The sequence below is a fragment of the Vidua chalybeata genome, chromosome 2 (assembly GCF_026979565.1).
Source record: "Vidua chalybeata isolate OUT-0048 chromosome 2, bVidCha1 merged haplotype, whole genome shotgun sequence".
NCBI classification, from domain to species: domain Eukaryota; kingdom Metazoa; phylum Chordata; class Aves; order Passeriformes; family Viduidae; genus Vidua; species Vidua chalybeata.
In genome coordinates this window covers 82,458,328-82,483,477 of record NC_071531.1, presented here as the reverse complement: position 1 = coordinate 82,483,477, position 25,150 = coordinate 82,458,328, and the positions used below count along the sequence as shown (strand labels likewise).

General features: G+C 41.7%; 2 protein-coding genes and 8 non-coding genes across 14 annotated transcripts; 9 read left to right on the top strand and 1 right to left on the bottom strand.

Moving 5' to 3' along the window:
• Window positions 1-296: 296 nt before the first annotated feature.
• On the bottom strand, window positions 297-11,805 carry C2H11orf54 (chromosome 2 C11orf54 homolog). Of its 3 annotated transcripts, none has more exons than XM_053934143.1 (9): window positions 11,729-11,805; window positions 9,050-9,173; window positions 6,864-6,962; window positions 5,848-5,921; window positions 5,183-5,284; window positions 4,074-4,250; window positions 3,125-3,274; window positions 2,551-2,667; window positions 297-572 (listed from the first exon to the last, which is right to left on the bottom strand). In XM_053934143.1, exons 2-9 carry the CDS (start codon window positions 9,105-9,107, stop codon window positions 399-401), a joined length of 951 nt encoding a protein of 316 aa, XP_053790118.1. In that variant the 5' UTR covers window positions 9,108-9,173; window positions 11,729-11,805; the 3' UTR covers window positions 297-398. The 3 variants fall into 3 exon arrangements, with proteins under 3 accessions (XP_053790118.1, XP_053790119.1, XP_053790117.1); XM_053934144.1 differs by having other exon boundaries at window positions 9,050-9,168; window positions 11,729-11,747; XM_053934142.1 differs by lacking the exon at window positions 11,729-11,805 and adding an exon at window positions 11,649-11,726.
• A 147-nt stretch (window positions 11,806-11,952) lies between these two features.
• Window positions 11,953-24,575, top strand: TAF1D (TATA-box binding protein associated factor, RNA polymerase I subunit D). 3 transcript variants are annotated; one of them, XM_053934278.1, is made up of 15 exons: window positions 11,953-11,967; window positions 12,303-12,370; window positions 14,165-14,431; window positions 14,535-14,985; window positions 15,249-15,424; window positions 15,985-16,042; window positions 16,355-16,530; window positions 18,166-18,217; window positions 19,423-19,549; window positions 19,891-19,937; window positions 20,767-20,803; window positions 21,111-21,178; window positions 22,854-22,920; window positions 23,736-23,793; window positions 24,460-24,575. In XM_053934278.1, exons 3-7 carry the CDS (start codon window positions 14,178-14,180, stop codon window positions 16,508-16,510), a joined length of 1,095 nt encoding a protein of 364 aa, XP_053790253.1. In that variant the 5' UTR covers window positions 11,953-11,967; window positions 12,303-12,370; window positions 14,165-14,177; the 3' UTR covers window positions 16,511-16,530; window positions 18,166-18,217; window positions 19,423-19,549; window positions 19,891-19,937; window positions 20,767-20,803; window positions 21,111-21,178; window positions 22,854-22,920; window positions 23,736-23,793; window positions 24,460-24,575. The 3 variants fall into 3 exon arrangements, with proteins under 3 accessions (XP_053790253.1, XP_053790252.1, XP_053790254.1); XM_053934277.1 differs by lacking the exon at window positions 11,953-11,967 and adding an exon at window positions 11,989-12,157; XM_053934279.1 differs by lacking the exon at window positions 11,953-11,967 and having other exon boundaries at window positions 12,167-12,370; window positions 16,355-16,643.
• Window positions 17,937-18,008, top strand: LOC128784861 (small nucleolar RNA SNORD5). The gene has a single exon (XR_008429662.1). It is a non-coding gene; the product is annotated as a small nucleolar RNA SNORD5 (small nucleolar RNA).
• On the top strand, window positions 19,190-19,317 carry LOC128784858 (small nucleolar RNA SNORA40). Its single transcript, XR_008429659.1, has one exon. It is a non-coding gene; the product is annotated as a small nucleolar RNA SNORA40 (small nucleolar RNA).
• On the top strand, window positions 19,633-19,771 carry LOC128784848 (small nucleolar RNA SNORA8). The gene has a single exon (XR_008429650.1). It is a non-coding gene; the product is annotated as a small nucleolar RNA SNORA8 (small nucleolar RNA).
• Window positions 20,162-20,293, top strand: LOC128784853 (small nucleolar RNA SNORA1). Its single transcript, XR_008429654.1, has one exon. It is a non-coding gene; the product is annotated as a small nucleolar RNA SNORA1 (small nucleolar RNA).
• LOC128784847 (small nucleolar RNA Z40) lies at window positions 20,969-21,041 on the top strand. The gene has a single exon (XR_008429649.1). It is a non-coding gene; the product is annotated as a small nucleolar RNA Z40 (small nucleolar RNA).
• On the top strand, window positions 21,720-21,851 carry LOC128784855 (small nucleolar RNA SNORA18). The gene has a single exon (XR_008429656.1). It is a non-coding gene; the product is annotated as a small nucleolar RNA SNORA18 (small nucleolar RNA).
• On the top strand, window positions 22,567-22,706 carry LOC128784850 (small nucleolar RNA SNORA8). The gene has a single exon (XR_008429651.1). It is a non-coding gene; the product is annotated as a small nucleolar RNA SNORA8 (small nucleolar RNA).
• Window positions 23,849-23,978, top strand: LOC128784852 (small nucleolar RNA SNORA25). The gene has a single exon (XR_008429653.1). It is a non-coding gene; the product is annotated as a small nucleolar RNA SNORA25 (small nucleolar RNA).
• Window positions 24,576-25,150: the final 575 nt, after the last annotated feature.

Here is a 25,150-nt window from a genome sequence, read left to right as displayed (position 1 = left end):
CTCGCGAGGGGGCGGGGCCAGCGCAGTGAGGGGACGGTGCCGAGCGCCGAAGCTCGGAGGTGCTGCCGGTTTCTTCTACGGTCTTATTTTTGACCAGAAGTTGGTTTCCTGTCCCATTTTAAACATAATTTCATCTCTAGTTCCCCATCGTCAGCTGTGGCCACGCAGGAAGCTCAACCAAACAAAAGGAAAACATAGAGTAACATTGCCATTAAATTACCGTTTGAATATGGTCGTAACTCCAATGACACGTATGCTCCAAGTTCTGCCCTTTGACACAATTAAGAAGGCGCCAGTTATCTATTCTCAAATTTATTCTTAAATCTGATAAGTGATAGTTGAAAGCATTACAAAACTCAGCATTTGTACTTGAGGAAGATCAAATCGGCCCGCGGGGCTCAGTCTCTCCCGACGAGGTGCGTCTCCTGGGGCCTGTCGATGCGGAAGAGCAGCTCGGCGGGCTGGAAGTAGCCCAGGTACTGCACGCTGTCCGGGCTGGTGTCCTGGTGGTAGTGCCCTCCTTCCCCGTGGTGGCTGAAACAGTGCGTGTGCTCCACACGCAGATCAAAGCCCTGGCACCAGACAGAGGCCCGTCATCAACACGTTCATGGGAAAAGCATTTAAAAGTCACAGGATATCTATCCTAATGCATATTTCCACACATCTCCAAATGTTATGCAGTGAAAACTTGCAAGACACTTGTGAAACCAAGAATTTAGAAACCCTGACAGCCTTCAGCTTTTGGTGTTAATCTGACTGAAATCTCCTTTTTAACCCTTTTTTTCCCCCACCTTTCTTTCCACTGGGATTAAATAATACAGTTACACCAAGGAACCCCTACTGGAAATCAAACCCCTTTGCACTGAATTGCCACAGGCCCGTGTGATAAATGGACTGTCTCCAATTCTGAGAGCCAGCTTAGATGAATACGGGAAGAACAGTGAATAAAATAGTAAACCAACACCACCAGTTTTATGTATCTTAGAATGAGTTGGGTTCAAAAGGACCTTCACAGATCATCTATTCTAACCACCCTGTCATGGGCCAGGACATCTTCTATTCAACCAGCTTGCTCAAAGCCCCATCTAACCTGGCCTTGAACATTTCCAGGGATGGAGGATCCGTATCGCTGGGCAACCTGTTCCACTGTCTCTCCAAACTTAGCCTAATTTTTTTTTTCCACATATCCAATCTAAATCTGTTCACTTTCAATTTAAAATGCTTGCCTCTTCTTTTGTCACTATGTGTCCCGGTAAAAAGTTTCTCTCCATCTTTTCTAAAAGTCTCCTTTAAGTCCTGGAAGGCTGCAATAAGGTCTTTCCAGAGCCTTTTCTTCTCCAGCCTGAACAATGTCAGCTCCCAGTCTTTCTTCATAGGAAGAGGTACTCCAGCCTTTGGCTCATTTTCATGGCCCTCCTTGGGCCCTACTCTAACAGGTCCACATCTTTCTTGGGACCCCAAAGCCACAAGCAGCACTTCAGGTGGTGTCTCATGAGGGAAAGAATCACCTTGCTTGACCTGGCCACACCTAGTTTGACAAAGCCCAGGACATTATTTGTTTCCTGGGCTGCAAGGGAATACCAGTGAATAGTGCTATGGCATTGGAATGCCATCGTCTGCTGCTCTTCTTGTAGTGACACTCAAACATTTTCAAAACCACAGGCCTAGCCAAGTGCTGTTGAGCTTGCAGTGGATGCAGACAGGAGAAACCAGAGGCATCCACCACACAAGTTGCATTGGTTCCAAACGGAGCAGCTGCCGATGGCTGCATTCAAAGGATGCATCGGTGGAATACGGGAAGATATGGTTTAGCCTTAGGCCAAAGGCTGCCACATAATGACACAATAAAATCACACCCTTCAACAAATTTAAGCATACAGTTATGTCCCACTTACCTCTGGAAAAATATTTTAATATTACTTGTTGACTGCATTATAAAATAATAATTTTCATCTATGGTTTTCTGGTTACTTTTAACAAATAGTCTTCCTAATTATGAACACCTTAATGGTTTTTGAAACCAGATTGGCTTTTATCCTGAATTATTTGCTGTTGAACTTGGTGCTTGTGAAAGATGCTAGGTAAGTTTCCAGCATGAGGCTTTGCAGACTTTAATTTACATCAGCAAAAGGACATATGCTTCATGTCTTTTGACACAGCATTAGCAGAGGGAGTTGTTATGAAAGTGAACTACATAAACAGGTGGCTGAACCACCTTCCATGCTCTTGACATTTCTCCCAGTGTGACCAGCAGTGAATGTAAACTGTACTGTGGGGTTTGGGGTGCAAGCACTTGCACAGATGCAACAGAACCATGAAGTTAATCCACTATGAACAACCACTAGGTTTCACAACAGATTCACCTAGCCTCAATTCAAATAATTCAAACAATTCACAGAAATGAGAAGCTTCTCAATCATTGCCCCAGCTCTAGAAGACCTGAACACAATCTATATATACACACTCCCATTCTGGAAAGGAAAATCACATCCAAGTCAAAATTCATTACAGGTCTCAGTCTATACTTAGAAAGGAGAAAAAGAGACTCACTGGATCTCTGGAAACTATTACTGGCTGACAAATCAGTGGAGCCTTCATTTCAAAGAATTTGAGCCAGTTATTCACATCCTCATCAGTATTCAGGGGACAGGCAGAAAATTCTGGAGGCTAGAGCAAAAGTAAAAACTTTTTAAGTAAAAGGAAGACACTTGCATCAGGATACTTTTTCTCTAGCAACTTTGCTTTTTCACTCCCCACTATTCTGTTCATTTTCCTTATTGACTGAAAGAAGCTCACAGTGTCCATCACTCTGTTTCTGCCAGAAACAGAAGCAACTGGAATATTGCATCTTTCATTACACAGGTAGTGGGAGAACTACTGAAGTGAGGATGCTTCTCCTCCTGGTATATTTTAGAAGCTCAGTTATTTTTTAAAAAGTTTAATTACTAGTTTTGTAACACTGATTTTGTAATGTCAACTCCTTACTTTAATACAGTGCTCATCCTAATAGTTTATGCATACGTTTAGAAATACAAAACAAAGTGAAGGAACTAAGATGTTACACCCTGCTTTATACTTCTGTTTTCAGGAGGACAAAGAGTTACAAGCATTGAGAACAACGTACCATAATGTGAATCTTTGCTTTCCCCTTCTGAATGATAAACGTACCACCCATCCCAACTGGCTTTTCTCCATAGTGTTTCTCTAAAGTTTGTCTCAGACAGGACACAAAGTTAAGCTCCCCAGTTCTTCCATTGGCTTTCACTTCAATGACCTGGAAGATAAAGTCAGTTTGTCACCGCTGTCTCCTGCTGCAATAGGCTGAAAAGGTCTGTGAAAGCTGTTCTGAAATTCTCCCAAGATGATAACCCAAGATCACTTTTTGAAAAGATAAGCTTCCATGCAAGCACCGCTGCACTTGCATCTTTCCCGTATGTGACCAACTCTCTTTTCCTCAGTTCTGTTCAATACTAGCTTTGCCTGTAAAGGGAGCTGGGCAGCAAGAGATTTACCTATACACGAGACAGTGACTTGAGCAACTCCCTTCTGTCCACCAGCTGGCTTCCACTGTGTCAGAAAGAAACACTGGGTAACAGAGAAGACTGTTCAGTTTCCATGCAGCACTCAGGTTTTCGACTGTTCTGCCAGCACCTCTTAATGCTGGCTGTGTCAGGAGAAGCACTTGTGCAAAAAACTACCTAAGTGCCCACATCTCATTTACATAAGTACATTGCACTATTACCTTAAGTCAACTGCTAGTTTGGATTGGATTTGGATTAATGATTTATGATGGAAAAATTTTTGTAAACTAATACCTATCCCTCAAAAATTCAAATACCTCTGTCTCCACTAATTCTTTCCCTCAATCACTGGCATAAATTCCTTATGTTTACATATTTCCCTTGTGGAATTACTACTTTACTATTATCACAGAACTACTATTATCACTACTTTACTATTACTATTATTATTATTACTATTATTACTACTTTACTATTATCACTGATTGGAGAACCATGAGTTTCCATTCAGTCACAAAGCACTGCAAAGTCACCTTAGGTGGAAGTATGTACCTTACCAGGTTGGCCCTCGCTGGCATAAAGGTTGGCCAACAATCCAAACTCACAATCAGTGTATTTACTGCTGTACTTCTCAAGCAGGCACCCTTTATCTGCAGGATTGATTTGAGCAACGTAGCTCCCATTTACAGCAGGCTTTTTTTCACTCTTAGTTTGAACAATAGGGATAAACTGGGAAAAAGAACATGTAAGAATAAGTCAATAAGAACATGTAAGAATCAGCCAAATGAACTGAGCTCACATAAATGTGACTTAAGCTTTGGGCCATGATCCCAAGAAAAAATCCACTTCATCACACATCTCTGTCTCTCAGGATGAGGTACTGATAAGAAAAATGAACTAATATTGTAATATAATTGAAAGGTCCAGAAAACAGGTCTACTTTTTCTGAACAATTAATGTTATATAAAGATGAATGCAAGTGTTAAAAAAAAAAAAAAAAAAGAAAAAAAGATCTATAGTCTGCATGCAAGTATTGGAATTCTATGTAATACTCTCTCAGTGTACAGTAACAACCACTATTATAGTGGCCCGAATTTAATGCCGATATGGACTATCTCATCTGCCAATAAACCCAAAAGGAGACAGCAAGACCAAACGTTTATGCCTGAAAAAAACCTGTGATTAACCAAGGTCTCCATAGGCAATAGTTTTTGTTTCCTACCCCTCCTGCAGTTTATAATTTTCTATGTGGTATCTTTAAAATTCACAACAGTGAAACAAAGTCATCCAAGAGGACAAAAGACAAGGAATATTTCAAAGGCATTTACCAGTATGTTTGAGAAGCATTTCTAAATCTTGGAATTAAAACCTCTGGTCAGGTCTTTGTCAATCAGTTTCAAAAACCATGTTTCTTGCATGCTTCAAGGTAATCACATGCTTCCTGAAGAATTACAAGTTAAAAATTAATCTTTATTATCTCAGGAGTATGCACCTTAGTGGATGCCCCTCATCTCAATTCCTTCTAATGTGTTTTATGTGTTTGTGGTGTGAAAGTGTTTATTAAATACATTGTTGTAAATGGGGAATACCCAGCATGATACTGCTCTACTGTTATGATACTTCCATGAATTCATTGAGAACCATCACACTTACATACTGACCTCAGCATTTATTCCAAGAACTCTGGATGAAGCAGCTCCAGCTCCAAGAATGAAAGCTCCAGGCAGCTCTATGTCCTTTGCAACTGTATTTAGATCATAAACCTGCAAAAGAAAAACAATACTTCCATCCCTGGAAGTGCCCAAAGCTAGGCTGGATAGGGCCCTGAGCAACCTGACCTAGTGGGTGGCATCCCTGCTCACTGCAGGAGGGGTTGAAACTAGACTATCTCTAAGGTCTCTTCCAACCCAAACCATTCTATGATTTTGGTGTGGTGCTCTGATCTGTCTCACTGTAGTCCTGGAGGCATTTAATTCACAACACCCACCCTCATTAAATTTTTGAATTAGGTTGAACATGGCTTCTGAACTCAAAATAACATTTAGTAATAAAAATTTGGTAGATGTCCATTTGTTTGCTAAAAGATAGATTCTACCTGTATGTTCCCTGCTCATTTGATTCAAAGACTGAATTATTGTTCTTATTAGATTATGTGACATACAATACATATCAGAATCAGTCTCATTAAACACTGGAAAGTGTCTTTCACAAGTGTAGAATCCTAGTATCTAGATCCTAGTGTCTAGTATCTCTTAGACCTTAGTTTTGTTTATTGCTTTTCTTTTGACAAATGTATTAATCCCCACAGCTACAGGGAAAAACTCACTTTTTCTTTCTGTGCAATAGGTATGAGGTAAGGAACACCTCCCACATCAGCTATCCTAGGCTTTCCACAGATTCCTGGAAAAATACAGCCAGTTAGCTTGGTAAAATCTTTTTTCCCAATAATCTTCAATAAGCACACATTCTAACCACCAAAGAATCAGTTCCTCAAACTTCTCAAACCCTTGAGAACACTGTTTCCCTAGCATGCTTAGATAAAGTGTTGAACTATCAAGAAGTCCAAGTCCTAAAATTATTCACAGTAGGATTTAATGCTACACAAGGTGTTATAAAATAACATTCTCTAAGCACAAAAAAAAAAAAAAATTGCCAGAGTGGACAACACCTTCCATTTGCCAGTTCTCCAGTAACACTCCCACCACACAGTAGAGAACTCTGCTGGGACTCCACTTGCAAAATTTTAGCAAAGCTGAAAGCTGTCTCAGGACATTTATTTGGATATGTATTTTAAGAAGGGATGAATAACCTCCTGGAGGTGTTTCTTTCACATTGATACCAGAGGGAACTCAGATGAGAAGCACAGATGACATTTCTGTCTTTCAGACAGCTAGTGTCAAACAAGATGAATCCTATTCAGAGTAAGACAGTTTCACTTCACTGCCATAAATGAATGCCAGGAATTTAAAAATTAATGAAGTACAATTCCTTAGGTTCAAATAGTGATTGGCATGGCTCTAAAAACAACTTAAAAGCTTTTTTCTTTTAAGAAAGATAACAACTTAAAAGCTTTTCAGTACACTAAATAAAGCTTATGAAATAAGTAGTATGCAATGATAGGTTAAGAAAAAAAAATATGACAAGTACTTAGTAATGACTTGTCCTTGTTCATACATCAACTAGGAAGCAAACCCAGAAATAAAATGTAGCTCTCCTCTCATGTATATGCTTTACCTGAAAAACATTTTAAGCTCTCTCAACATCTTTAAAGGGTCAAAACTAACCAGGATTGTGCAGAAAGAACTGAAGAAGTCGTAGGGGAAGACAGGAATGCTAGGTTACCTTTAGCAGGAAAGTTGAAGGGTTCCTGAGTCAGATCAGGACAGTCTACAACAGAGACTTGAGCATCAGCAAAGTTCTCTTTAAGCCCTTTCTGCAAAACTGTAATAAAGAATAATGGCAAAATTATCAACAATGAAAAATTACCAAGAGTCTGACAAGTTTCTAACAACAATAAACATATCTGTTTGGGCTTTATTTCTGCAAGATACATTACTTATGTTTACCCTAAGTAATTCCATTGATTTAAATGTCTGCAGGCACTTTTTACATTACTCTGAGCTTCAGAGAGGAGCAAAAGTTTGTTCAGATAATTGTTTGCCTCATTAATTAATTTTAAGAATTGAAAAAACATTTTTATTGAAATACACTGACTGCTCCAATTAGCACTAGGAGCATCACAGCGTGAAGTAACATGGGTAAACTTCAATCACATTCAGCAGTAGGTTTGCTTCAAAGGGCAGACAATTATGATCATGGTCAAGTATGATTCAAGAGCAAAGGGGGAAGCAAGATTCAGCTGAAGCAGCAATCAGTTCTTTACATACATTAACCAGACGGTTTGCAATCACTTGATTATAATCTCAAACCGTCTCTGCTGGAAACCTGGAAACTTCTACCAGCATGGGATACTGCCTATCATGTTTATGTTCTTGTGGAGATTTTCTGGCAACTGCCACTGTCACAGCAAGACAGATAATGAATGGTGTTAGTGATAATGAACCAAATCTAAAATTTTTGGTTTGCTTCATATCAATGTTTTTTTTAGGCTCAGAACTTGCAAAGTCACTCAAACAACAGGGAGGATTAGATGAGTGCATTGCTTGGAAACAACTTTCAAACCTTTAGTGTGGGATTGTCTTCACATACACTGCTTCAAATACTATGTTGAAAGGTCCAGGTTCTTTCATGCCTGGGGGTCTGCTTTGACAGATGTCTCAAACTAAAGAACAGAACATTCAGTCTGTGATCTCAAATCAGGTGGTTCCTCATTTATGCAGAAGACTTTCCTGTGCCTTTGTTTACTCAAGTTAGGGTTTCAGCCATACCTTACCTCTCGAGATCAGATTTACCAAGCTGTTGACCAAAAGTAGTAGCTAGTACTTGGTACATTTCTAAATACATCTCAGTATCTTCTGGCAAGTGAACTGAGGTGTCCTGGCAAGGACAGTAAAAGGGCACTCCTCAAATTATACCCCAAATCTAAACAATTCCCAGCAACACCATTCCCAGCTTACAGGAGATCCTCAGGACAGATGGGGAAAAAAGGAAAAATTCTGCTTTGTGATGAAATTTTTCTGATACTCTTTCAAGCTGTTCCACTGCAAGTATATAGTACATAGCTCTGCAGAGCTTACAGGTCTACAGCAGCCCTGGCCTACTCCCCCCATCTAACTGGGTGAGAAAAGCACTGAGAACCACCCAGGGTACTGCTGGGACCACACGTTACGTTCTCAATACGTGGGAATGTCAAACTGACACAGATTTGGGAAAGTGGCAAACTGAACTTGAGGATCAATCCGAAAGACAAAAAAACTTCAGTATATCTGCTGCAGGGGAGAGACTGCCAGAAGGAATAATGTCTTCCTACTAGGGCAAGAAAAGAAGCTCATGAGCAACTGGGCTGAACCCAGAAGTCCCTTCCAACCTCAACCATTCTGTTATTTCAAGCACATCTTGCAAAGGCTTTAGAAAGAAGTAAACTACAGAAGATGTTTCCTGCAGCCCTGTTTTAAGGCAGTCACCAAAGGAGGAGCCAACTAGATACAAGCAAGAGGATCTGCCATGCTACACTGCATCTTATCAGCTATGTTTTAAGCAGTCCTGAAAAAGAAAGAAATACTAGAGGGTAGAGGAGGACAGATGATTCTGCATGTGTAACGAAGTTTGGTGTGTAGTGGTCAAACTTCCACAACCTGCACACAAATCTGCATATGCAGCAGTTTTAAAGGAATTGAGTCTGTGTGTTTAAATACCTTGGGGCCTTGGGGAGGAGTCATTGTTTGCTCTAAGAAAATCATCTCATCATACAGAGAAACAGTGCTATTCTTTACCTCTCAGTGTGCTAAAAGCAGGACTGCATGTACTGTGTGCATGTATTAGCTGTAGAAAGACTTTGGTATGAGCTTTAAGATAAGTTTGAAGAGTACATTACAAGTTTGTATAAAGCCACATGTTGCATTACTTACCCCCAGCAAGCTCCTCCAGACTTGGGACATGAAAAGCAAACCTTTCGACTTTGGCCATTTCCTGATCGGTGCTGATTTCTTCAGGTAAGAAGTTACAGTACAGCACACTGCAGAGCAAACTGGTCTGCCAGCAAAGATAATAGTTTAACAATTTAAACATGCTCCTTTCAACATGTTAATTATTTTTCAACTTCACTCTAGAATACATAGAAAAAATAGAACTGTAGTTTTACCATCACATGAGAGACTGACAGCTTCAATAGCAATGTTAAATTTATTATGCATTTTGGAAGAATATTTGTCTGACAGCCCTATAGCTGGCTCAGAGCATTACACATACTAGTCCTCAAGCTGACAACTGGGTGTAGAGAAAACATATCCTACACTGAATGCAGTTCAAGTGATCAGAAGATTTGGGTGTCTTTTTGTAAGCCTGGAGTCACAAGAAAGTTTTGAAAGAAACCTGAGCTTTTCTGAGCACATCAGCTGCCTCCTAAGGTCTTCCCAAATTTAATGTTTACTCTTCCAGCATTGTCAATGGTGGACTTTCAACCCCAGCTGTGACATGGTCTCCAATCAATTCTGGGCATGTGTTTCCCCTTCCAGAGAGGAACAGGCTACCAGCAAAATAGAAATCAACAGCAGCAAGTTCTGCAGTATCAGGCTCTGTACCCATACAAAAAGTATGTTAAAAAAACAGTATGTACTGTAACAAAATTTTTGAACGTGACTTTAAGAGTCCCTTCAGAAATGAACTGTACTGCAGTCAGCCATGCAACAGCAAAGCCAGCTACAAGGGCAAGCCACTAGGTCAGGGCAGAAACAACTGATTGTACACTACCTAAAAGTCAGCTGCAGCAATCATTAACTCCTAACTTGCTACACACAGCAATAAAAAATAAAATGGGTCCCATTTACTCAGATGGAAGAAGGAAAAAGCCAAAATCCTAACTACATTCCTAGACCTGACTGAGTCTTTGTTAGGAAGGACTATGGTGTGAGACAGCTGCTTACGTATAGTTCTAGCTTCTGTTTTTAAAAAATCCTAACTTTTATGACTGTTAAAAAATGTAACTGTCCTTACACCATTAGCATAAAGGAAAAAAAATAAAACCAAACCAGTGAAAAAAAGAAAGAAAAAGAGTGGGGAGATCGTAGCAGTCACTTAACTGAAATCTTTGAGCTCAATGCTCAGCCACCCCAAATTACTGCTGTAGTGAGCAGTAGAGAAGAAAGACTGCAACCTGTGTATAGTAGTTCTCATCTTAGTTGGCCCTAGCTATCTCCACAGTTGACTTCATCCCTCCTCTGGCTCTGGAGGAGAAAGTAGCAGGCTGGATTTGGTGCCTCTGTTAGAAGCCTCATGTCAGGTGGAGTGAATCATACCACAAGACTTTTAGTGTGCACCAAGAAAGGGAGTAATGTGAGAACATGGCTTTGGGAGCATTGTTTTAGATGATCCTCACCCCCTCAAGAACCTTTTGCCACATCCAGGAGGAGGCTGAGCCAGCACTTAACACATTGGTTGTCCTAAAACAGTCTGAGAAGATAAGCTAGAATTGGTGTTGTGCAAAAGGCAGAGACAACACTTGTACAGTACAAGTTAGTATAAGTTAGCTCCTCACAATCAAGAAAGGAGGGAAAGACTGCGGAGAAATTTGATGTACCATAACAAACCCAGTCTGACTGGTAGACAATAGTTCTTACCAGGAAAGACACAAAAGGGTAGATCTGTGGCTCACCACTGCAAATATTCACAGGGGAGTGAATTGTGTGGTGTGGGGACAGAGAGAACCTGAGACAACAGCACACAATTAAGATCCATCACAGAGGGGTGCAGTGACACTGAATCGCTACAGAAGACTTTCGGCTTTCAAAGAAAGAACACAAATGCTAACGGGATGATAAAATTGCTATAGATGTGGGATGATACAACTAGAATGGAGGCAACAAGTATGTAAAGACTTAAAAGTCTACCTTTGAAGTGGGAAGAAAACATCAGAGAGAGTAGCCAAGTGCCAGGAGAATACAGATGAAATATGAACCATTAGATTATGCATGTGGGGTGTCTATTGTCAAAACCTGAACTGAAATTAGCTTGAAGACTTAAAGCCAAAAAGGAGAGGTTTTAGGCAGGCTACACATGAGTCGGGGGTGGGGGGGGGGGGGGAAGAAATATCAGTGGAAAAATTTGAAGATGGCAGATGTGAGAGAGAAGTTTAGCGATGACACCAAGACGTCCACAGATGCAAAAGCGGTATTTCTGTCCTGGGGCGGTGCGAGGAGATCCCGTACGGGGCAGAGGAAGGCTGCGGGGCAGCAGAAGCAGCTGTTTGAGCGCCTGGGATTTGGGGAAGGGACGGGTCACGGCAGGTATTAACAGGCATGCTAGGCGAGGCTGGGGTCCGTAGGCGCTGGGAGCATCCCGGCAGGCAAAGGCAGCGAAGAGCACTGGAGCGAGGGAGCGCTAAAGCCGGCGGCACGCCTGGCATAGCTGCGAGGGGAAGGAAGGGGCTGTACGGGCTGGAGCAGCCAGCTCGGAGGAGCCTGGGCAGCGCGGGGAAGGACAAGCGGCACAGCAGGAACGGGAGCCTCTCACCGGGCGGGAAGCCGAGGGAAGCCGGGACCTGCCCGAGCTCTGCCACGCACCGACCGCCGCTATCGCCCGACCGCACGTACCTGCCCTGCCGCCCGGGACTGGCACAGCAAGGCACGGCTCGGCTCGGCTCGGCTCGGCTCGGCTCGGCTCGGCACGGCTCCGCCCCCGGGCGCGGCCGCCGCGCTGCCACTCCCAGCATGGCGCCATCCTCCTCCCCCTCCTTCCCGTGAGCCCGCGCGCCTCTCGCGAGCTCCCGGCGCTATTTAAGGTGCGGGGCGGCCATTTCTCCTCCTTTGCGGCGGGGCAGCGGCCGGCGCAGGTAGGGTGGCGGGGGCGGGCGGATCCGCCGCCATCCGCGCTGCGGGGGCCCGGCACCGAGGAAGCCGGGGATGGAGGCACAGTCCGGGCGCTGTGGAATCGTGTCCCGAGGGCCGGGGCGTGTGGCGGCGGTCGGTGAGGGGCCCTGCGGGAGCTGTGCCGGCGGGGTGTCCCCGGCCCGTGGTGACTTGGTGCGTGCCCGCGTTTGAAAAGCCTTCCCGTGGCGCCGGCCCCAGCGCCCTGCTGGCAGCTGAGCCTGGCGAGGGGGCGAGCGGCGTGCTTGGCGCCTTTGTCAGGTTCTTCAGCAAGTTTAGATGGTTGTTTTTCTTCCCTAAGGAAGTGCTGTGCCAGCGCTCTAGGCCAGAGCTGCGGTAGAGACCTCGAAGGATGCTGAGCTGCGACTTGTGAGTACTAGGCAGGGCCTGTGCGGTCAGAGTGGCATTGTCCTGGTTCTGGCGTTGGTTGGTTTTGTTTCTGGGCATTGTGTTTGTCAGGCCGTGGGTGAACCAGTGTGAGCAGTGTGCCTGCAAAGGCATCGTGAACCTAGCATATGAGTGTCTTGTTGTGAAGGGCCCAAAATGCAACACAGGATTGGAGGTGTGGCCTCACCAGTGCTGAGTATAGAGGGACAATCCCTTCCCTAGTCCTGCTGGCCACACCATTGCTGATACAGGCCGGGATGCCACTGGCCTTCTTGGCCACCTGGGCACACCCTGGATCATATTGAGCTCCTGTTGACTAGCACCCCCAGGGTCTTTTCTGCTAATCCACGTGGAGGATCCGGCACTTTGCCTTGTTGAACCTCACTCAGTTGGCTTCAGTCTCAGTCCAGCCTGTGCAGACACCTCTGCAGAGCCTTCCTGCCCTCCAGCAGATCCCACCCAGTTTGGTGTCATATACAAACTGAAGGAGGGTGCACTTAATCACCTTCTTGAGGTCATCAGTGGACATTAAACTGGTCTGGCCCCAGCACTGATCCCTGGGGAACATCACTTAAGACCAGCTACCAGCTGGATGTAACTCCCTTCAGCACCACTCTCAGGGGTGAGCCAGCCATCCATCCAGTTTTTCATGCAATGAACAGTGCACCCATCCAAGCCATGAGCAGCTAATTCCTCCAGGTGAATGCTGTGAGAGATGGTGTCCAAATCTTTACTAAAGTGCAGGCAGACAACAACCGCAGTGTTTGCCTCATACACTGGTCATAGAAGGAGATCAGGTGTGTCAGTTGGGACCTGCCTTTCCTAAATTCATGCTGACTGGACCTAATCCTTTGGTTGATGTGCCCTCAGGATCATTTGCTGCTGGTTATGTGAGGACATTGGATGAGCTCTGCTCTAGTGCCTTCAGATGCTGAACTGTCTAATTATTTGAAATATTAATGGGTATGATGATGAGTTCGTAAAACTCTAAAAAGCGCAGTAAAATTAAAAAGATACAGGACTACAGGGCTAGTAAATAACTAGGCTCATATAGAGGAAAACCAGGCTCCTTTGCTGTATGTTACAGTTCCTTTTGTATAGTCTTGGGCCACTGAAGAGCTGGACTGTGTTGTCTCGCATATTCAGCTGAAAATTAAAATTTTAGTTCTGGAGCTGGTCTCTGATGATTGATAACCAGTGAACAAATAGGTGATGGATTTTTGAGAGCAGGACATTTTAGGTATCTTACAGCTCACAAAAGAACAGAAGGAAGATGGCATTGCTTCTCATGATGACACTGTCTTGGATTAAAGTTTTTAAACCACAGTGAAGTAAATATTTATGTATGACTTAAAACTGCAATATCCTTACAAGTATAAGAATCCATTGGCTATTTGTACGTGTGCTTGTTTGGAGGAAAACTTAGCCCTAGTAGGGAGAGGGTTAGAACATTCAGAATTGATCTCAGTAAGTCTCTGGACAATCTGCTGGACCACTGATGTTTTACCTTCCTTTGGTCAAGAGCTGAACTAAAAGGCCGCTAAAATTTTTTCTGACCTCAGTTATGCTGTGCAATTATTCTTTAGGTAAGTGGCTGTGACTTAAATGTTAGTATGCAGAATATAACTGGTCATGGTTCATAGGAGAATACCTGCTCAAGTTTGCTCAAGATTGTTCTTAAGTTTACTCTGTGACCATGAGTGGAGTAGAGGAAAGTTTGTTACCTGATTAATGTAAATTTTTTTTTTAGCTTCTTGAATTCTCATTGCCTTTTAGGGCAAAGTGAAACATGACTGATACAGATGAACCCCAGGCATCTGGCTCTGATGTGCAAGATTACTCTGATTATTCTGATGTGCAAGAGCTGATCAGCCATCAGCAGCAGGAGCCATCTGAGGTGTATTCATGGCAAAGGAATACAGGAACAGAGCGGTCAAGGCAGAAGGTGGCTGCACCTGGGGAGTCTTCAGATGATCCTAACAGCATGTGTAAATCATCAGCAGCTTCAGCTGAGGTTTTACTGATCAGCAGTGATTCAGAAATGTGAGTTTTTATCTCTAGTTCAGAATTCTTCCTGTGGCGAACCTGTGTAATGTGTCATAAAACTGTACCTTCTTTTGAAAGTAAATACTTTTTTCTTCTTCAGTGATGTCTCTGCTGCTCGTCCTGAGTCCTCCATTGCACCTTCAAAGCAGAAAAAGAGATCTCAATCTTCAAGGCAACAAGCTGAATCTGTTACAGAAGTACCTGACAATGAAAGCTCCTCAGATTCTTCACTGTCTCCCCAAAGTCCAGGGAAATCATTAGAAGCTTCAAAGCAGCAGAAGTCAAAACTCAATTTGAAGGCCATTTTTGCCTATCACTTCAGGGGAAGGAAGTTCAAAGCAGCTGCACACCGAAAATACAAAATTCAGACAGGGAAGAGCAAGAAGAAAAAAAAGTATGAGAGCACACAGATGCCCACAGGGAGGCCCCCACTGACAGCCTCACCTCAGGAACAAAAGAGGAGGCTTCTAGACAGAGGTTTTCAATTTCCTTTTGTTGAAAAACATTATGGGGAGAAACATATTCCCTTAAAGATGGTTCTTGGCTATGAGGTAAGTCCTCTGTTTTGTGGGATAAGTATTTTCTTAGTCTAAAAATTGTGAATTAAAATGGGCTGTGTTGTGTTTCTACTAGAATCAAACAATGAAACAGGTTTTACATCTGTTAAAGAGGACATTTGATGATGTAAAATTAATACCTTTTAAAGCAAACACTGCAAGAATATATGTGGGTGTTGATAGAACGTTACAGTTCATAATGTAAATGCTTTATAGTGGTATTTTTAAGATCTTACCTGAGTTTTTTTTTCCTACAGCAAGCAGCTGCAAAGGGATATTTCAAGTATATTGAAGTGCTTAAATATGAAGAACATCTTAAAAAATCTTTAAAAGCCCTTCAGGCCAGTGACGACTTAGAAAAAGAGTGTATGGTGTTACGGAAACACAAATACTTAGATGATGAAGGCCCCATTTCCCCTATTCAGGAGACAGAGTAAGTTCATCTTTACTTGCCCTTTTGTTCTTTACTAAAATATAAATGTGTGTGTATCAAATTCAGTTGTTCTGTCCTTTTAACCTGTGAAAGCATTGTTTATTGTGGGAACAAAGCACTCTACCACTTGGGATATTATATATTTGTAGATGGTGACTTAGAAGTTCTCACAGAAGGAAGTATTTTTAATTTGATCTGAAGATTGATAATTGTTGGTAGAAATTGAAACAAAGTATTTCCCGAAGTGCACTCCTAATGTTATCCCAAATAAAGTACAGTGTTCTAAGACTAAAGGATAATTTTTAATAACTTCTTGCATTATTAAAAGTGAAGTGTTACCTTTGGTCTTCAGGGTCAAGCAATTAGCTTAGTGCAATAAAAAGATCAGTAAATCAGCAAGAATACTTGCTGGTGTAAATATACTCATAACTTTTAGAAAGCCTAAAAGTCAGTGAAAGGTACAATGCTGTCTTCCAGCTACTGTTCACTTAAGGGCTTGTAGTTAACACATTTTAAGGTACTATAAAAGTAGTCAGTTTGATCTAATATTTTTATTTCAGTGATGATGAGGACAGCTTGAATTCTGATACTGAGGAACAATTTGATGCCAGAGTAGTGGTAAGTAAGCACTCCTTATCTTCAGAAACACTATAGCCTTTCTGTTCTGAAGCTAAAGAATTGGTAGATAATGTCTTCAGTATTTAGTTTTTGAGCTTAAATCCAGAGTTAATTGTCACCTCTGAATTCTGATCTGTTAGTGCAGAAGGTTGATAGTCTACACTCTTCTCTTCAGTATAATGCTGAAATGTATAGAAATTCTGCAGTTCTCTGTAGAGTGCTTAAAATCTGCACATTCACTTCTAAAATCTTACATAAGTATCTCAAAACTGGACTTGTTCCTACTACTTGTTCTGTCTTTCATTTTCTTAGGACAACAGCTCTTTCATTCTAAGCAGTACAATTCCCAGAAAAAAAAAGTCAAAGCCAGGAAGAAAACATGCAAAGCCATCTGAAGTGATTGAAATAGTGGATGAAGAAGATGATGCTGAAGAGAACTCAGTGCCTCTGCAAGGCTCCCCTCGGTGAATGGCAGATGGACCAATGAGGTAGCAGTGGTTGTTCTTCAGATACCTCTTTCACAGGCCTGTTTGGTTTAAAACATTGCTCTGGAGTCAGTGTTGAGCTTTCCACCCAGCTGCCTAGGCACATTTGCCTTACTGTGAGTATATTGAGCTTGTGTCTGAGACAGTTACAAAAATAGAATAACTTGTCCTCATGCTAAGCTTTTAAGTGTCTTCTGTGCTGCTCTCTATCAAGAGCACAGGATAGAAAAGTATGTGTATATAGAAAAGCATGCATACATCTGTATGCTCAAGTTAAAAGGGCAGTTTAGATGCCTTTCTTTCATAGCTGATTTCTTTGTGAGTTGTCCTTGAGAGATTGTTTTTCTGTCTTAGAGGTGCAGGTTTGAAATACTTAAAAAGTTAAAGGGTTGAAGAAAGAGTTAAAGCTTAATGCAAGTCAAGTGCCAGCCATAAAAATGCAGAAGTGGTTGGTCAATTTTGACAAAAGTCTGCTGAAAAGTGTGGTTAATGCATTTGAATGATAATAAAATCTAATTTTGTATGATGTTTCTATTCCATGTGGAATAACCTCAGAAAACTAATTCTCTGCTCCTCAATCTAATACAAAAATCTGAAGTTGTAAGTTGTTGCAAAAATAAGTGTAGCAATATAGTGAATCTTGGGATAATAATTACTTTTTCCCCTCTTTCCCTCCTCTGTCCAGAATGGCTTCTGATGCAAACTTATTAGCTTCTGCTTTTAGCAGAAGCTAAAAGCTCCTTATTAACAGTTCTTACCAGGCACTGCCCCAGCTGCAAATACCTTTCTCAAAGGTGTTTCAGTCAATGGGAAACATGGCTAGTGTTTAGAAAGTGGTCTGAATATCACCGAGTCCTCCTGCAGCAGTTCTGGTAGCTGAAGTAATAAATGTTTAAAATGTTCACTTGTGAATCAGGAAGGTTTAAAAACCAGTCAGCTCACAGCCTCACTCAGGTAGTCTTAACCAAATTGCTGTCAGCAGCTGACTGACAGCTGTTCAGCAGGTAAAAGTGCTCTGTGCTGAGCAAGTATGTTGTCAGAAAAAGGCTTTGTCTGCTGTTTAAATTTCCTTCAAATGAAACTGACAGTCTAAGATTTGCAGTAGGTGCTCAATATTGAGAGCAAGTCAAGCTGTGTTAATTACATGCTTGAATTAAGGTCCCAAACCTTTGCAAAGGAAGTTCCCCAAATGCAGCTTGATAGCTCTAGGACTGCAAAAATTACTCTTCAGCATTTAAAGATCACAACTAAAACTGGTCCAGAATTAATAGCTAAATGTAACTCTTTTAGGTGTCTCCCTGAGAAATGCTTAATGGCTTGAAAGACTCCTTGATCCCACTCCTGGATCAAGGGAGTGGGGTTCTTGGTAGGTCATAGTGAGGGATATGTGGAGTTCTGTTCATTCTGCAGTTCATGTGATGAATTTGGCTGTCCAGCTGCTGGGTGACTCAGAAATTAACTAAATTTCAATTCTGATTAGAAGTGGATAAATATATACATAAAAATCAAGCTTACAGCTTGATTTAACAGCTTACAGCTGTTAAATTAATTGTTAAAATCTAGCTTTGACTTCAGTAATCTTCAGTTATTTGGCTGTATATGACAGTTTTAATCACTTTGCTTTTCTTTCCCTTCTAGTTTATGTTGCTTTTGGAAGATGGAATACCTCTTGGCTTTCTTGCTGCATAAGGTAAGGTGTTACTTGAGTTTCAGTTTTGCTTCCTTCAGGTAACCTTTTTTGCATTATTTCACAAAAGGTTTTGAAAAAGCAGTGCTCCATAGTTAAAATAAATACATTACAGTGCTCCACAGCTGAGCAGCTTGTGAGTGTGAAGCTTCCCAGGTATGAGTTCAGTGCTACATAACCTTTCATCAATCTGACCAAAATTAGAGCCTGTAGCCTCTCTTTGAACAAAAACATGAGTTCTTGAATACTTCAAAGTGCAAAAAACCAAAAGCTTTACCTGCTGTCAAATACTTCAACTTTATCTGATTTGAACAACAGTGTCTGGAATTTTCTCTGCTGAAGATGTTGAGGAACTACTTTCTCTTCAGTGTTTTCATGGTGGCTCACCCACACTTTCTGTACCAGGGTGTATCACCAACTGCAGATTCTGCTGGCTTCCCTGTGGTGAAATTACATCTTAATTCATACAGCAAGAACAGGAGGGATAGCAGAGAGCAGCTGGTAGTATTGCATGTACATGGCTGTGAAAGCTTCTTACTGCTGTAGGATGTTGCCAAGTTTGCATGGCTTGGGACACTGTAGGAAATAGCATGGAAGAAAGCACCATGTAATGATACAGCATAGGAAAACCCCTTTGATGTGGGAAACACTGAGCTGAGGGTGGGCAAGTAGTGAAACCTTACAAGAAGGTTCTTGAGTGAGAGGACAGGAACAGACATCTTACTTGGCATTGCTGTAGCTAGAGAACTGCACTAGGAAGCACATCAGGTTGGCACAGTGTAGCTTGTTCTGAGGAGTGTGTGCGATTCTGAGCTCCTTACCACAATTACCTTGGTTCAAGCTACGTGTCTCTAGGACTGGAAAGGCTGATAACTGTCAGCTTCTACTGCTAACAGTAAGTATATAGTCAGTTGGGAAGTAGGTTCAAATGCTGTTTCAAAAATAGTAAAAAAATGAATGTGTTCAGTCTGTTCCAGCACTTGATCAGGTTTTGTCTTCTGCTGTAGACAAAAACCTGGAACCTAGTGCTTAGAAAAAAACCCTTCTTTTGCAACCCACAGCTGATTAATATATTAGTTGTGTTACTTATATGAAGGGACAATATTTGCATGGATTCAAATAGCATTCATCCATTCAAATACTGATCAATCTAGAGTTTGGTGTTCTGAATTTTCAGAAATATAGTTTGGTTGTATCTTTCTTTGCAGATGAGCACACTCACACTGCAGCAGCTGTAACTACTTGGGGAATCTCTTGAATTCTTATGGCTGTTTGCTGACCTGATTCACAAATCCTTTACTTAGTGGACATCTGTGCAACATGGTAGCAAAAGAGGTGAGCTTTGCGTTTCTTCTCAGCTTCAGCGTAAGTTTCTTCAGTTTAGTGCTATTCCCACAGCAAATAATCAGACTAATTTGTGCACTGTATGGTATCTGCACCCAGCAGTGTCTTCCTGATGAGGTGTTCAAAAAGCAGTGCTACAGTATTTCAACAGCTGGCATCGTTGGTTTTCATGCAGATGTGCTGGTTAAACTTGGTATTTCTGTTGAAACAAGTATATTGAGTGTTATTAGTGGGAAGCTTTTCAAATAGAACATCAAAAAACTGTTAAGCTGATACAGGATAAAAGTACAGTTAAACTATTGACATTGTACCAAAATATTTTTTCTTAAAAGGCCATTCCTGTGATGTGTGGAACAGATTGGAAAGCCTCTACTCAGGAGTAAGTATTGAGGAAACAGTTGGGTTTTTTCCTAGGTGGAGGCAGTTGTATGAAAATGAAAGCTCAAGTCTTAACTTCTTGGCTGCCTTTTGACAATAAAAAAGAGAATATTCTATTTTGAAACAAAAATCCAAGTTCCAGATGACTACTAGAGAAGGTTTCTTTCCAAGTTACCTGGCTAGGTTTAAAAACCAGGCTATTCTAAAGACATTGTGGAGTTTTTGTGCCTCGTTCTTCAGCAACTAGACACAACCTGCAGTGTGTCTGAATTGGAAAACGTGGCTAGAAGAGCAACAGGTTCTGCTTTCCTCACTGTACACTTCATTGCAGTGGTGACAATGAGACCTGTAACAAGTTCACTTAGTGGCACAATTCTACAAACATACTTAAAAATGCAGCTACTATGAAATCTAAGAATAAATGTGAGTTGGTGTGCCTCAATTCTGCATCCTGTGTACTAAAAGAAGTAGAATTAGCAGATAGAGGAAAAATACTTGCAGCGCTGAGTATGAATTCCTGTACATGGTTTATTAAAAGTATATTTTTAAGGTGTCTTTGTGAGGTAATGCCCTTAGTTTTACCTTCTGTGCCATAGTGCTCCAGTTTCTTCAACTGCAGATAGACCTTGTTGGTAGTTGTGTGATAAACTGGGCTGTGGTTTGATTGCAGATAAAATACTTCATTATGTCATCAGCATTCAGCCAGTGTAACTGGACTACTGTCTTCCTGGCTTCATACTAAGATAAAAGCACCCAAGTCTTGATGAACTGCTAAAATACTGACGAAACTTGAAAGTATTACTACAGTACAACAATTTATTTTATTTTAGGAAGTGCACCTGAAGTCCAGTCTCAACTAGCATCTTGGTAAGTTTGTGTGACTGGTTTTTTTACCCTTGCCTGTTTCAGGTCAGCCACCTGTCTTTAACTTAGTGAGCTGGTTATACTGCTGCTCCTCTCTTACTGAAAAATATGCAGTGTTGTTTCAGAAAACAGGTGTTATTTTCCCCAAACTTAAAAATGCTGTGAGAAAATTGTTGTGATGATTGGCAAAATGTTCAACTGCTCTGAAGAGAGTGAGTGAGAAGAGCCTTTCTGAACAAATCTGCTTAGTCCTGTTGTAGGTTCTGCTGATTTGTATGCTGGTTTGTAACTTGTTCTTTTCTGGTGGCAGGTACTTAGAGAAAGTGAAGGAAGAAGTGCAGGCTGCCATTTTCACAGAAGTCTGAAGCTGCTTCAAGGGTTAGTGTGACATCTGAAGTTCTGCCTGTACCTTAAAGACAGAGGAGCTCTGTAGAGGGGTTGTCAGTAGACCAGAAGTCTCTCAGACAAAGCTTACAAATTTGTGAAGGTTTCAGGGACTGTTTTCAACATTACACTACTATATCTAAATGGATTGTTCATACTGTTAAGGGAAGAATTTATTGTATTTTAAGTTTGTCCAAGGAATGTTCATATAAATTCCAGAGTCAAAAACGAGGTGAACAAGTTAGCTGCTTAAACTGATAGTTCTGCATTGACCATAAGTTACATGTAATAGGAAATCTACAAGGAGGATTCGGCAGAGTTCTGTAGATAATTCCTGCTGATGTTTGCTTCTCGGGTAACTTAACTTGTAATTAAAAACTTGGTAATATGAAGGAGGTGCTAGTGTATCATTTACCCTCTTCCTTCCCCAAAATGTCTTAGAACAATGTAAAATGACACTGAGATCTGTACCAGATGCCTTTACAGTCTGCTTTATTTTTATTTATCTTTTGTGTTAATTTATAGTACCAGAAGTGTTGAGGTCTATCCCGATGGGATCTTTTCTGTAGGTTCATGTCGTTGGAAACGCCTCACAGAATAAACTTGTGGTTTGGCTTTACCCACTTAACTACCTGTTAGCTCTGTGGGATAAAACTGCAAGACAAATCTTAGAGTAGAATCGGAGGAATGCAGGATGCCCAGTGTTCTCCTTTAGGTGTACTGAAACATGCTTTTGGAATACAAAACAAAAAGAGATTCAAGTGGAAAAGCTTGGTTGGAGTAAGAAGTCTGTGTGTTCTGGGACTTCAGTTGCAACTGACATTCTGAATGACGTGGGCTTAACTTAGTCTCTTCCCCAGGTTTTTGTGTAGGCACTTGACTTGTAGCACAGTTGTTTTGCTGCTTTTTTTTTCTGGATGGTATGAAACAGTCTATTCCCCCTTTCAATCATGCAGGAGTGATTATTGTTTCTTGTTTCAGTGGATATAGGTAAGAAGAGACAGCACTGTAATGTCTGTTATGAAGTAACTTCTTAAACTTACTGCATTTTTGTTTTGTATTGAGGGATGCCCCACAGTTTCATACTGAGCAGCAATATTTGGTTAATTCCTTCAAGTATGAGGTTTAAAGAGTTAATTTCTGAGCAGCTCAGCCAGTTTACTGCTATACTATTGAAATTCTGTTTTGTAGAACAAAGAGTTCAAAGGAAAAGAAGCAAAGTACTCTGTAAAAAGTATAAATCTTCACATAGGAGAATACTGAAGCTGCTGTTCATGTTAGTCTGTTCTCGATCTCAGCTGCATGGCAGTTCTGTGATGAGTACCTCTTACTCCTTGACATCCACTGGTGCATGCAAGAAGCTCAAATGTAAAATGAGCTGTTGTGATGGAAGGTCTGTGCACCCAGGAGACTTCTCCTGGTGCGATGTTCAAAAAACAGTGCTACACTTGTGCAGCATTTGGTATCCTTGGTTTTCAATATGCTGTGTCTGTTAAAACTTGGTATTTTTGCTGAAACAGTCTTTAACCTCTTAAGGGATTTCAGTGTACTTAATTTCTATTTTCATACAACAAATGAAAATAGATGTTTCCATTTGTCATGATTATCTATGTGAAAACTGGCTACTGGCCTCTGGAACTCAGCAAGTGCATTCAATTCTTTCTAACAGGTGCTTGAGGATACAGAACAAAGTGAACTGCCCTGAGTTAAAAAGATGGAAGCAACTTGTTTGGCAGGTAAGCACTCAGTTACTAGTTCCATATTATTTCACAGTTTGTGTATTAGCTTTGTATGACTGTAAATATGAGAACTACTAAACTGTTGTAGGACTAAGTGTAGAAATGGTTGTGTAGTACCAGAGATTACTGGGTAACCATTACTGCAGATCTTGGCAGTATCTGAGCAGATCGCTCACCTGTGAGTCATTCTTGTGTGTGCATGCATACTTCAAATTGCTGTCACACTTGTGCAGCCATTTGTAGTACTGGTGTCTGAATTACTCTGCTGTTGGTTGTGAGGAATTCCTCAGTACTTGGAACTTGTGCCGCACTTCAGGCTTGTTCACAACTTGGGCTATGTAATGGCAGGACTGATTGGTACTTCAGTGGAAAAGATGGGCAGCTGGGTTATTGAGTGAAGTCCCATAAGAGCAGTGAGAGGAGTATCTGGTCATTACCAAGGCTGCTGGGATGTTACTGTTTCTGGTGAGCTGTGGACATGACCATAAAGCAAATCCACCGGACTCCTGTGTTGCCACATGACATGTGGCACCAAGTCTGCTGGGCATAAAGCTTTAACATAGGTCAAGCTCCTACTGCTTGTTAAGAGCAAGTTCCTCCTGAGGTGTAGGGATGTATCCTTGGGCACCTTCAACACTTAAGCTACAGGGGAACAAAAGTTCCCATTGGGAGATTTGTAGATTGGATTCCAGAGCTCCTGCTGAGAGGTTGGTTCTTTGGAAAAGAAACAAAAACCATAGGCTGTTTCATGCAATTTACACCCAAGGTGCACTTTTCCTCTGTACTAACTGAACCCCACTCTTAACTCCTAGGGTCTGCTACCAAGTTGCTGCATGTCAGAGGGATGAGAAACACCACGGGAGCTACCAAGTGAGTGTGGAAGTAAAGGCATTTACCAAAAAGGCTGATACTGTAAAGAAATTGAAGGTCACTTCAAAGAGGGTTTGCGTGGCTGAAAAACCAGCAGCTCTTAACGCGGTGACCGCATATTGAAATCCTCTGCAGGATGCCGTGGACACTCTGTGTGTGCTATGGTCTATTTGTGAGGAGATAACTTGTGTTGTTAGGTCTCCTGGGCTGAAAAAGGGCCTTACCCTGCTGCCTTTGGGGCTTCTGGATACTGTTGTAGAGGAGAGGCTACTCAGTTCCATTCTGAAGCAATAACTCACAGCATTGTGCATTAGGGAACAGGGTTGCTTCAGTTACAGTTTGAGCAGTCTTGCAGTCCAGTTGCTGTTTGTGTGTCAAAAAAAGGGCAATGGACCTGGGGAAAGGTCTGGAACAAATTTCATGAGGAGCAGCTAAAGGAGCTGGGAGTGTTTAGCCTGGAGAAAAGAAGGCGCACAGGGAGAGCCTTCTGCTTTGTACAACCACCTCAAAGGAGCTTCTAGTGAGGTGGAGGTTGGTTTGTCAATTAACAAGCAGTAGAATGAGAAGAGATTACCTCAAGTTGTGCCAGGATAGGTTTAGATTGGATATTAGAAAAGTTGCTTTTATTTGGATTGAAAATGCTAATGAATATTTTTCTTCCCTTAGATCCCGGTGATGTTGCTTCAAGCCTGCTGCAAAGAACTGCACAGCTGTTTCAAACAAAGAATCTTCTCTAGTTTTTATTGCAGTTTTTGGAATTAAACACTCATTTCAACTTGTTACTGCTTTGTACACTGTAGTAGTGCATGTTGTGATTTGCCTCTTGGCCTCCCTCGGAGCTGTGGTGAAGGTGCTTGTTCAGTTAGAGAAGGCTCAGCTAAACTGAGAGTATAGAGGTGACTGGAAGTGGCTTTATCAGGTCTTTTCCCTCACTTCCCTGTCTCTGAACTGAACTGTACCAAAGTCCTGGACAGGTGTTCATTCTGTACAGAATATCACAGCTCTGGGCTGCACTGAAAAGCCAATAACAGGTTAAAGAAATTATGGCAGCTGATCAATCCCCTGTGAGTTGCTGGTATCAGAATGCAGGCTTGGTCTCTTCCCTTGATACTCAAGAGAGAAACAAGAATTGATGTGCGTGAGCCTCAGCAGTCCTTGCAGAATTGCCATGGTGAAGTTGAGACTGACCAGGCTCTACTGATAATCCCAGAATTACAAACAGCCTCCACCTGACTCCATGGAGTTTATCAACTTGTTCTGGCTTATGGTTCACTGCTGCAGTACATGCAGCTGCACCAGACTGAAAGAAATGGATGAAAAGAAGTGTAGAGTTAATTCATCAAAAATCTGCTTAAGA

Coding starts and splice junctions, on each gene's coding strand:
- C2H11orf54 (XM_053934143.1), bottom strand. CDS start 9,107: ATGGCCAAAGTCGAAAGGTTTGCTTTTCATGTCCCAAGTCTGGAGGAG. Junction 5,922..6,863: donor CTTCAACTTTCCTGCTAAAG/GTAACCTAGCAT, acceptor GTATTTTTCCAG/GAATCTGTGGAAAGCCTAGG. Junction 4,251..5,182: donor TTCTTGGAATAAATGCTGAG/GTCAGTATGTAA, acceptor TCTTTTTCCCAG/TTTATCCCTATTGTTCAAAC.
- TAF1D (XM_053934278.1), top strand. CDS start 14,178: ATGACTGATACAGATGAACCCCAGGCATCTGGCTCTGATGTGCAAGAT. Junction 14,432..14,534: donor ATCAGCAGTGATTCAGAAAT/GTGAGTTTTTAT, acceptor TTTCTTCTTCAG/TGATGTCTCTGCTGCTCGTC. Junction 14,986..15,248: donor AGATGGTTCTTGGCTATGAG/GTAAGTCCTCTG, acceptor TTTTTCCTACAG/CAAGCAGCTGCAAAGGGATA.